The sequence below is a fragment of the Teleopsis dalmanni genome, chromosome 2 (assembly GCF_002237135.1).
Source record: "Teleopsis dalmanni isolate 2A chromosome 2, ASM223713v2, whole genome shotgun sequence".
NCBI classification, from domain to species: Eukaryota; Metazoa; Arthropoda; class Insecta; order Diptera; family Diopsidae; genus Teleopsis; species Teleopsis dalmanni.
The window spans coordinates 95293296-95306326 of NC_051847.1; the positions used below are offsets into that span (position 1 = coordinate 95293296).

Sequence of the window (13031 nt, forward strand, 5' to 3'; positions counted from 1 at the left end):
GGGCTTCAACATGACTGCAGCCTATGTCGATTAGTGGATAACTTCACTTCATCTTAACAGATGGAGAGATATGAGCACTTGTACACAGATGCCAAAATCGTTGACGAGGGAAGCGATAAAAGTTGGCTGATCTAATTGATAACTAGTGAATTGATAACTTTAAGTATCACTTCAAAAAGTTAACTCTTATTGAGAAAGAGACTTGCAGACTATGACTAGACAGCGGTGCATATATTGTGCTAATGTCCAGCACTGGCAAACAGAAGAATGACTATCTATAGACACCATTGGGTTTGTGATGACTAAGCAGTCAACCACAAGCTAAATTAGCTGCTTGTAATAATAACAGATGTAGTTATGCGAAGGGAAGCCAGCTTAGCTTTAACTCAATAACGATATCCGATGATAAAGCAACTAAGTCGTTTCGTACTCAACTTCGGCTAATTCTCTACTTCAGTGGGGCGTCTTGTTGGACGGTGCGCTGTCCCAACGTCCCACAATATATATATTTTCTTTATGGTCGGACAAAAAACTATTCAAACACCCGTCATAGATGTGTTGTAATATACACAATTAATTGTTACCCTGGATAAATGCAATATTGGTTGAAAATAAAGTCAATATACTGTTTTAAATTATACATATATTTATTTATAATTATTATATTCAACTTTTTTTAACTATGAATAAATCACAAATAATTTAAGCTTTTTAAATATGCATCTGTTTCGATTTCACTTATTCAAATCGAAATTTTAAGATTATAGTTATACAACTTAGATAAATATTTACACATACAATTATCGTATATTTCAAACCTGTACTTATATATATCTTTTTATAATAAACGATTTAACAGCAAAACACAAATTCTAGGGGCTCAGTGTGAAAATGAGTTTCGCTGTTAAATTTTAATTAAGACTAAACTGCTTTAATTACGAGAAAATCGTTGTGTTTACGTTTAATTATTAAATTAACAGATTCAACGTCAATGCAATTAATGTCAAGCTTACTGCAGAAAGTTTTTATTATAACACAGTAGAGATTTATTGAAAATTTATTATTATTAAAAATCTTATTTATATATTATATGTATTTAATACTAAATAAACAAAATTTAACCTACATGAATAAATGGCACTTCGTTCAAAATCTGTTCAATAATTCTTAAGCCTTCTTACAGAAAGTCTTTATTTATATTAATTAGCCTAATTAAAAAAATTTTTTTTATTAAAAATTTTCTAAAAATTGTTTATAATATAATTAGTGAAATTAAAATACAAAAGTAATTCATTTCATTTCCTTATAAGGATGGAACAGCAGGAACAGGAACCTCAATATTTCCTTTTCCCTATGCGGCAAAGATTGTGTTCATATACTCATACCTGATTTAAATGAAAAATAAAAAAAAAACAATAAAAATAATTATAATGAAATAATAAATAAATATTGTTATCTTATGCATTTAGTTTTGATTCAATTGCCATGTTCAACATGTACAAAATTCTATATGTTAATTAGTTAATTTAATTTTCACTTGCATACTTTCACAAAGCCAAATTTATTAATTAATTTGGTAGTAACTTAATCATTATTAAGAATTTTAGCATATACGCGTATATATATTATATCAGCAGCGTTCAAATCAAACACACGTTGTAGTTACCCTTGTTAGACGTGTCATCTCGATACTGCCAAAATGCCTTTTAAAAAACAATGACTTGAATGTGGTGCGGAATTGTTTCGACATCAGTCCGTAAAGAACAAAGCCAATAGCAGCATTAATTAGTGCAAGTAGGTCCATCATTTCACCAAACGGTGGATAACATGCTGCAAAAAAGCACTTCTCCAGTATGCCGGAGAGCAGACCTAAAATCCCTTGGGGAAATTCAGTAATAAGAAAAAGTATGAGTACAGCCACTAAAAGCATTGTTGTGCGGTCGGTGCGGCGATCACATTTCGGAGGACTAAAATTATAGAGTTTTAATTATTTTATACTTAAATTTTTCAATGAGTTTAATTAATTATAAAAATGACTAATTTGTTCTTTAGAACAATTTTAAAATTTAAAAAAGTTAAATATAATATTTTTTAAAATAATATTCTACAGTCTATTGCAAATTGTGTAAACATGTATGACAGTTATAGTTACGTGAAAACTTTTATAAATAAAATTATATAAATTCCACAGATACATTCTTCACGAATTTCATGTAGACAAATTTAGTTTCAATTTCTAGAATTTCAATGAGAATTTGGTTGATGTTTTATGAATTTTGATGGAATTTTAATTTATATTTTTCTTTTAAATAAATTTATTTATTCGATGCTCATTCTTATACTGATAACAACAAACTATCAATAATTTTCCTTCTATTTGTTCAATTTTACAGAAAAACAATTACTTAACTTCATTATTAATGTATCAAGCGACTATATCCAGCTACTATAGTTTAATCATACATTGGGCGTAACACTGAAAGTGTTTATCTAGTCGAAATAGACAGTAGATACCTTTACTGCAGAAATCTATGTTTAAAAAATTCTGTTTACTCTACCTTACATATAAATGTTATATACTATATTACCTTCTATAGTAGTACTTCTCGTTTAATTTTCCTTATATAGTCATTTGACATAAGAGTATTTATAAAAAGCTTATCAACTTCCCATTAATAATATTAACTTGGTTGTACGCGATAGTATCAGTAAAATCCGGCGATATAATTATATATTGTCCAGATGCGCATATGAAATGTGAATAAGTTGCTTCTTATAAATATTTTATACATATGTATATGATATTAGAGTAAGAACAATGTGTGAAAAGTTTTTAATGATTTTAAATTTAGATTTAATTTATATTTATTTATTTAACATACCTATCTAAAATACAATGTTACTATAAGAAGCTATAGAAATTAGGGACATTAGGGAAAATGTCTGAACTTACAAAAATTTGAGTTACAAAATAGTTTAACGAACAGCCCTTTAAGCTGAAATACCGGATTATTTAACCTGTTCATTGTTATGTTAACTAAAAGTATTGATTTTTAATTACTAAAAGTATGAATTTGTATTTCAGTTTTTTTTGTAAATTTATTATTCCATATTGTTTTAATTTTAGTGGTGATAGTATTTTTTTTTTATATTTTTTCTCTCTTCTGATCACATGCAATACTGAAGTGAAGGTGTTTACTTATTAATTGATAAGAATTCTATTCATCTACAGTGCGATATTATGTATGTATGTTGTACTTTATTTTCTAGAAATTGTTTGTCAATACCGAATGTACTTTTTGAAGCGGAAAACTTTGAAGCGTAGACATATAAATCTTAGCTGATACTGATTTCAGTTTTATTAAAGTTACATATCGTTGTATGATAGAATGTCTTGAAGGTTAAAAGATTCGAACTCCAATAGTAAGAAGTTTTTTTAATATTTTTTAAATTTAACCAGTGTAATTTTTAAGCGGTTTAACTGAACAAAACCTATCACCCCAATTGTTGTAGAGTGATTCCATTTTTGAGAACTGCGTAAATGATAAAAATCAGAAGAACTCACCGCGTGCTTCTCTCATTCAATTGAACTGCTTTGTTTGGATTGCTGTAGTCTTTGAGTTTCTGTTTTCGTTTAGAGGCTTCACATAGTACCCGAACCAATATGAAACTGATAACAGTCAGAATGCAGCATGGTAACAATTTTATTATAACAGAATGAATCCAGAAATTTATTCTGAAATAAAATGATTATTTAAAAAATTTTGAACAAATAATAAAAACAATTAATAATTATTTTTTTAAATATTTCTTATATAAAATAACAAATCAAAACAAATTAAAGTTTTCTTGATGACTTTTGTTTTTACAGGGTTATCCATTAAGTGGTTCTAAAAGTAAACACAAATTAAAGACACTGATAATTGATATTTTGATCAAGTTTTTTTTTGATATGTGGGTTGAACACCTAGAGCGAAGAGCTTCGTTCAAAAAAAATTAGTTTTAGTATGATTGTAGTAACCAGAATGGCGGGTTGTGTCTCATCTTCAAAAAATTACGGGCCCACCACACCTTATGGTTGCAATGACCTTTCCATAGTTAAAAGTAGACTTGTGGATTGTCGTACCACCATATGCGACAATTTTCTATATTACCAGATCCACCAAGCAAAAAAAACGTTGACGGGTTGTGATGCTATCACATCTTTTCATAGTTACTTATGAATTTTTTCTGCATCAGATGTGACAGTTTGTTTTACAATTTTTATACCTTAATTGATTGTTAGACGATCCCATATTGTAAAATAACAAAACTTGAGCTAAATATATAATACCATTACCAATAGTTCGATTTGATTTATTTCATAAGCCAGGTTGTCAATATAGGACCACGAAATGGATAATTCTATATATGAGCTAATCGTAAAATTTACCTGTACAATCGAGTTTCCTTATCAGCATCTACATGATATAAAGGGTCAACGCTATCTTCTACGTATCGTTCCTGAACTTTGAATACAAAAAATGTTGGGAAGCAGACAATAGGTGAAATTATAAATGAAAAAATAATAGCTTCGTTGCAATGAGATAGTAAAAATGTCGCACAGGATCCATGAGGATGTCTGAAAAAAAGAGAAGGAAACAATTTGCTATACAAAAACAAAAAGAAAAGAAAACTTTATTCAATAAAATTAAATCTGTCATTTGTATTTTAGTTGAATTCATTATAAAAACCAACAAAACGAATTGATATGGTGCAAACAGCCTTAGAGTTGATGGAAGGAAGTTTAACAACTGAAAACAGTTTAAATTCGGAAATAAAAAATGTGACAAGAGAAAGAAATCTATTAAAAGCATAATTTTTGCAATAGTAAATAAAATACTTTCATGCATTAATTTGTATCTATAATTTTATATTTATTAAATGAAAAATACTAGATTTCAACAAGATAAGTAATATGTTAGAAAAGCTATTTCTAATAAAAGAGCAAGCACTCTAATCTAAATACAATAATAAATGAATACCAAATATAATTAAAAGCTACTGAAAATATTATATATAAACGGATTAAGTCTAGCACCCGTTGAATAAAAGACTATTCAGTTCTCGAAATAGTTTAATAATTTTATTCAATAATGATTATACCAATTATCATTAACGACAGATTTAGCAAGCATTCAATTATAGAATATTACGTTCATTTACCTTATGGCCACATAGCGCCAAATGGCCAATGTAACGGTCAGACCAATTGAAATCGTGTGTAAAATTTGAGTAAAATGCATGTGAAAGAGTACGTACACGGCCCACGCATAACTGAAATCATGTTCACCTGTAAAAGAGTGTATTATTTATATTTTCCACATATTTGTGATTCAATGGAGTAGCACATTATTACTTACCTGGCTTCATATAAATATATTGATATGAGGCAAATGGTATGTATTCAATCATAACAAACATATCAGCGACGGCTAGCCATTTCAGTATTTTATTTATTGGAGCCTTAGCCATGTCCTTCTTTGTTAATACAATAATATTCAGTATATTTGCAATTGTGCCAAAAATGCATATCTGTAATACACAAAGTGATAATACATTTTCGTAATTATTTCGCTCAATATAGCTTCAACTATGACAATAGATTATCTTTATTTATTTCTTATTTTGCTGCTAATAATAAGCAACAAAAAATATTGACTACAAACTTAAGACGATATTAGTTTTGTATTCTCAAAAAAAAACAAAATAAGAACCGATAGCAAGGTTAAAAGTTTAGGTATAATATACAAGAACTTATATATTATTATTTAATTCAATCTATTTACCATTTAAGTTTATGTATTAGTAATTTTATATAGGTACGAATATTTTTTATAGGGCCTAGAAAGTTTATTTTGTGGGGAGTCATAATTTATACTATATATATAAAATATATATTATATATAAACTATATACTTTATATTTTAATAAATAATTTATACAAATGAAAAAATATGCATAAGAAAAGAAGTTTCGCTGAAGATGACTATCGAAGATAGTCGAAATATCGGAATAATATTTTAATAAAATATAATTTGTTTAAATGTAAATAATAAATCATAGTTTTTATTTTGTATTTAAATTGACCAATTGACTGCTGTGAAATTATGGAAAAATGTATTCTTCATAACAAAAACACTGACTGGAATAGTTACCGTCAACTAATTTCAATTGGTCTAAATACCGAAGTCAGGTTAAAAACTGAATCTGACGTAACTGAAGCAGTAGAGCATTTCAACTCTTGTGTCCAAATGTCTGCATGGGAATCAACTCCACCAATTTCTAAAAGTGTTAAGCAAGATTATCCATTTAACATTAGATACCTGATTAAAGAAAAGCGTAGGATGAGAAAACATTGACAACAGTCGAGATTCCCAGCGGATAAAACTCGCTTAAACAAACTGTGTAAACTTGTTAAAGCCCTTCTTTTAAAGTATAACAATAATCGCACGTCGCTATACCTTCAAAACCTAAGTGCTTCATGTGATACAAAATATTCCCTTTGGAAAGCCATAAAAAAGAACAACAGACCGATTGTCTATCAACCACCTATACGCAAAATCGACAACTCATGGGCAAAAAGCGATATTGAAAAAGCAGAAACATTTGCGTTACATTTGGATCAGGTCTTTAAATCAAATGATAACCAAAATATGCCTGATGTCATGAATCAAAGGATTAATTTTCTACAAGAGCCTTATCAATTGGAACTTCCAATTAAAAGATATACTATTAATGAAGTTAGAGATGTAATAACAAAGTTAAAAGTAAAAAAAGCTCCAGGATACGATTTAATCACAGGCATGGCCTTGCAGCAGCTCCCACCAAAAGGATTTGTATTTCTCACTCATCTATTTAACGCTGTGATAATAAGGGGGTTTATTCCGCCACAGTGGAAGATAGCGCAAATCTCCATGATACCGAAACCAGGGAAAAGCCCAGAAGACGTCAAATCATATCGGCCAATAAGTCTACTTCCGATCCTGTCAAAAGTTATGGAAATCCTGTTTCTAAAGCGCCTTACTCCGTTTATCCAACAAAACAGACTCATACCTGACAATCAATTCGGCTTTCGCCAAAAACATAGCACAATAGAACAAATTCATAGACTTGTCAGACATATCCATAGTGCGATAGATGGTAAAAAATATAGCACTGCGGCATTTTTAGATATTTCACAAGCTTTTGATCGAGTATGGCATGAGGGCCTCCTGTTCAAACTAAAACTGTATCTACCTCTAAATTTTTTCATATTTATAAAATCATACCTCTCGGCTAGGCACTTTTTCATTAAGCATGGAAACGAAACTACAGTACTTCATGATATAGAAGCAGGAGTACCTCAAGGTAGCATAATGGGACCAATGCTTTATCTTTTATTTACTGCGGATCTTCCCTTTACCGATGAGAGTGTTATCGGTACATTTGCAGACGACACAGCTATTTTATCAGTTGACAGTGACCCAATCCGTGCTTCCACCAAACTTCAAACCTGCCTTGATAATGTTGCTCTCTGGATGATAAACTGGCGTATTAAACCGAATGAATCAAAATCTGTCCAGGTAACATTCACTACAAAACGTTCTACGTGCCCGCCGGTCTTAATAAACAATACTCAATTACCACAAGCTGTAGAAACAAAATACTTGGGCATACATCTGGATAGTAAGCTAACCTGGAAATCGCACATATTCAAAAAGCGTAAAGCCTTGGGTCTTAAATTACGAAACTTATTTTGGTTCCTCAGCCGAAATTCCAAACTGTCACTTGACAATAAGCTGCTTATATACAAATCTGTACTTAAACCTATATGGAGTTATGGGGCCCAATTATGGGGTACTGCAGCAGACTCAAACCTGGCAATTATACAGCGCTTTCAATCTAAAACACTACGAATGATCACAAACGCACCTTGGTATATAACGAATGAACAGCTACATAAACAATTACATGTTCGAACAATCAAGGAAGAAATAGCAAGTATTTTAAAGAATTACGCTCAACGCTTATATATGCACCCAAACCCTCTGGTTACTCAACTGATGTCCCCTTCCAATACCTTTACAAGGCTGAGAAGAAAAACATCGCGAGACATTTTAAATATGTATATGTAGACAATACACTTTTATTTTAAATATATATGGATATGTCACTGGGCATAGTCCATACGTGCCTTTCTTTTTATATCGTAATAACCATTACTACGATTTAAATTTATATATATTACTTATTGTCATTCATTCTGACAGATTGTAATAAATAAATGGATTTAAAAAAAAAAAAAAAAAAAAAAAAAAAAAAAAAATTGACCAATTAGCCAATTAAAAAATATATAAAGAAGAAATAGCAATAAAAGAATGTAAATAAAAAAAATATAATTAAAAAAATATAAATAAAAGAAATATAAATTAAAAAAATATTAATAAACAATATAAATGGTTTTGCTTGAAAAGTTATGTGTTCAACTTAGAAGCCCTGTTTTCAAAGACGTTGTTTTTATGTGTTCTAGACATAAACTTTTTTTAAGAAAATGTAGTAATCCTATTGATGCTCCAACTTTTTTAGTGGATCCTAGAAGGGTGGCCAAAGTTTTTGGAAGAGAAGACACTTTGGTCACCCGAGCTGAACCCCATACACCAGGGTGACTGTTCTGTACAGGAGATTTTTTTACCCCGACTATAAAATAGGTAGGAACAAAAAATTGCCACATTCCAAATCTGTTTGACAGAACGAAGGCTGTCGGGTCCGCTAGTTTTACATATAAAAATGTAATTTCTGCGAAATAGGAATTTTTAAAATTCAGACAAATATTGCAGGGGATCGATTTCTCAACTGTGAAAAAAATTTAGTGTTCACGCATTTTTTTGTTTTCAGTGAAGAAATTTGTATTCACATTGAATAAAATCAGTTATTGAAAATAAATAAGTAAACAAAATGGCACACATTATACTAATTATAATGCTATTTTATAATAATTATATTAAAAATTTATATTTTATTTTTTTATAGCTTTTTTATCGGGGTCCTGTAACATAAGTTTCCAAATTTTGCTGTCGTTAGAAAATTCTATATAGATATTTGAGTACAAAGTTTTGCACCTTTTGCTTGCTTTTTCATATTTTTCCATTTTTAAAACCTATAAAAAATATTAATATATAGAAGCTCACAAATTAGAATTCTGACCGAATTTTGACCGAATTCCTCTTTCTGTTTTTTTTTAAGTTTTGTATAAATTACTTAGTTGATAAATGTTGTTGTTCGTACTTTGATTCAAAAAGAAATAAGGGGGTATTCTGAAAATGCTCTGTTTAATAAAACGCATTCAAAAATGCAAGTTCAAAACGGATCTGAATAGGAGTTTAATACCAATAATGATTCTTCAAATAACATTGAAGATGATGTTCCTAATCTCACACCAAACGTGTCTCATTCTGAAGCGATTGAAAGCGTCAATATCTTTAAAAATTGGTGCAAACAAAATTACCAATCTTTTAACTCTTCGTAACAATGACATTATAAAAAATTTTACTAAACCTAAAAATAAACAAAAACAATACTTAATATTTTATACAATAATGCTTAATAAGGATTGATTTCAATTGTAAAAAAAAGATTTTATATAGAGTGTTAATTTTTTGATCATTTTTTATAGAAATAAAAAAATTCAGAAATTAAAATTTTGCGCTGATCGAACTACCAGGAAAACCAAGTGGTTCTAATTTGCGAGTTTCTACTGTACAAATTTATATTTAATTTTGCCCAAAATTGCATTTTTTTTTTTAAACTCACGGTCAAATTTACGGTAAATAAAATTTGACGAATGTCTACACTTTTTGACAGAAAAAATTGCTATTCACAGTTGAGGAATAGCAAAATCAAAATCTAAGCAATTTTTGTGTACACCTCAGTTTGCATAGTTGAGGAATAGACCTCCTGGTCGAGTTATGGAAATCAAATTATCATATGGTAATTTTTAATAACCTGAGAATGACTGGCAATAGTAATCGAAATATTGATATTAAAAAAAAAAATTAATTGTACAAAAAAATTGCGTTTTTTTTAAACGAAAAATTTCTTTTAAATTTAGCAAATTTTGAATGAATCTTGTAAATATTTTTTGGCACTTTAAGTTTCTAGAACTAATAATTTTTTTTTTGCAATTATTTATATTTTTAACAATTTTACTAAACAACGATTTTTGTTTCTTAATTTAAATGGAAGAGAAATTACAATTTCAAAGCAATATAGGTATATAAGAAAACCTAACAATATAGCGCATATGGAATTTATTCTCATGCTTATATATATATAGGGTCAAGCATTGAGAAATGGTTTTACTCCTTGTATGTTATGACAAAAAAAAATCCTTTATATTACTGCCGACAGTTGCACTCAAAATCAAACTCCACTTTCATTTTAAGCTTAAAAGATAATTTATTGTAATTAAAATAACTAATAAATAGGTCTCAATATTCTTGTATTCTACTACAAGATTTGCCCAAAATTTTAGCATTCCATACTAAATGGGGATTTGCCCTTACTAATTAGAAAACTTATTTAATACACCTTAATAAAAGTCAAGACTGGAAACATTCTAGCAATATAATTAATAAGCAAAGATGCGACAAGCTGATGCTGGTCATTAAGGGCGGGTTAAGTGAGAGTCTGCAGATGGGACAATTTAGTAATTAAGTTCTCTTTGAATGTTAAATATAAGAAATCTTAAATTGTTGATACTGTTTTTGGAATGTTGTCCTTAAACAGAAACCTAATTGGATTGCTGTGCTGCATCAAATTTGAAAGGATACATACACTGTGTTTGTGGAAGTGCAAATATTTATTTCATTTTGGGAGAATTTTGTTCAGAGGTGTCACTTACGTCAAATCCAAAACTCCTGAAAACCTAAATAGCCATTTTTCATGTCGCATTTTAAAAAAATTAAAAAAAAACGAAAAGAGAAAACACAAGAATAACATCGCAGTGAGTTTGTTTTTATGAAACATTACATTAATTTATAATAACGTAAAAGGTTTTATCAAAAAGAATGAAATCAAAAAGACGGCATTTAAGTAAACAATCTTGCTGCTGGCATTAAATTGAAAATCTGTGCTCTGCTTTATAAAAATTTGAAACTGAAGCGAATTTATCTGTAACATTTCATGTTTGGTGGCGCGTTAAAAAGAAAATAAAAGATGGCATGCTTCAAGTAATGAATGAGAATTTTAGGAATTTGATAAGGTATTAGACAAAGTCCCTAAATTCAATTCAACTCAGTAAAGTATAAGTTAAGCTGTTTCACTTTGAAGTCAACCAATTAAATCGTTGTCAACCATTGTTCCGGATATATTTCAACATTTTATCATTTACCACGTTACGACTGTTATCTTCGGTATACCTTGATTATTTTTATGACAAATGTTGTACACATACATTGTTCTTGTATTCTTTTGTGTGGTTTGCAGTTTTCTTTTCATAAAAGTAATTCATCTTCATCATTATCATCACTTGGGAAACTTTGCTATTCCAAGGTGTTTAAATATTGTTTTCGTAAAGCTAGTGGATTGAATGTACACATATATTTTCTTAGAAAACAATGATTGATATAAATTTAAAAAAAATGTGTTAAACTACATAATCATAAAAAAACAGAGTAATACCAGTTAGATATAACGTATAAAAAAATTGTAAGAAAAGTTATTATGTATTTTTACTTGAATTATTTTGAATAGGTGTATACTTACAAGTAGTGCCACATAGCCATGCACTCCATTGTATGCTCTTAGCCATTGATATAATTGCCCTTTGCAATAATCTTGGCACTCAGCTAAGTCCGCCGGGACGGAGTGATTTGCATGATATCTTTGCATGAACTCTAAAAATTTACGTACATCCGCTGCAGTGATAACAGAATCATTATTCTTCTCATTTGAGTCAGTAAAAAGATCTGATGTTGTCATTTGATAGTTAACTGTGGTGGTGCTATAAAAATCGTCGACCTCCATGATTAATTTTATCGTATATACAATTAATAGAAATATGTGGTTTTTAATCTAAAAAAAAAAAACAAAAAATTGGAATCGAAATTATTACAATATTTAATTTATTAATTTGAATTTTATATTTAGTATTATTATTTTGAAAATGAGTAACCTAATAACCTAGACAAAATAACCTAGTAAAATCTAGTTGCATTGTAGACCTTAACAGTACTATAATTTTAATAACTATGTCTTTTTCTGATTTCTGATATCGCTAACAGTCTAGTGATCTTTGCATGGCCTCCTAATGCCAACCAGTTCAATCAACTTTTTTTACTATTGTTATAAATATTATTATCTTTTTATAAATATTTGTAAATTTAATAATTTAAAAAGTTTTTAATTTGCGAAAACGAATTTTTTAGAGGAAATTATAAAAATTATATTTATCATAATTTCAGTTTTTGGTTAAAATGGAAACAAATATTTTTTTAAAAAATTCTAAAAATATTCAATACAGACATATGTTTAATGTTTATGTTTAATATCCGTCTTAGCTATTAAAAGTCGGTGCGGGTCAGACTTGTAATAGTTGTTTTCCTATATTTCGATGATAACATTTTTATTTTTATTTTAAGTAGGTATTATTGCTTTGATACAAATTTTATTTTGTCTTCATTGATCAGTAAACCTATACATTTTGCAACATTATTTATATAAAAAATAATATATAAATGAGATTCTAAATGAATTCTTCTTAGGTAATATAACAAATTAGCTCGAATTAATAAAGTGAAATAATTTATTAGTATTTAGAGGATTTTCGAATAGCAAAGAAAGAAAGAGCGAACAAACACAAAAATTTATTTAATTTTATTGAAATTATATACGGAATATAAACTAATTAAAAATTCGATTATTTCCTAAGACCACGGATGAAGAGTACTTGGCAATACTCAAAACAGCGTTGTATGGTCCGCCAAATTTCAATAGAATTAAATAAATTTTTA

The 13031-nt window shown here is 28.8% G+C and overlaps 1 protein-coding gene across 2 annotated transcripts; it reads right to left on the reverse strand.

Annotated features, from left to right (window-relative positions):
• Positions 1-1275: 1275 nt before the first annotated feature.
• On the reverse strand, positions 1276-12063 carry LOC119681965 (sex peptide receptor-like). Of its 2 annotated transcripts, XM_038095285.1 has the most exons (7): positions 11785-12063; positions 5403-5574; positions 5206-5332; positions 4433-4621; positions 3566-3736; positions 1667-1967; positions 1276-1385 (listed from the first exon to the last, which is right to left on the reverse strand). In XM_038095285.1, the coding sequence occupies exons 1-7, from the start codon at positions 12043-12045 to the stop codon at positions 1380-1382; spliced, it is 1227 nt and encodes a 408-aa protein (XP_037951213.1). In that variant the 5' UTR covers positions 12046-12063; the 3' UTR covers positions 1276-1379. The 2 variants fall into 2 exon arrangements, with proteins under 2 accessions (XP_037951213.1, XP_037951212.1); XM_038095284.1 differs by lacking the exon at positions 1276-1385 and having other exon boundaries at positions 1590-1967.
• Positions 12064-13031: the final 968 nt, after the last annotated feature.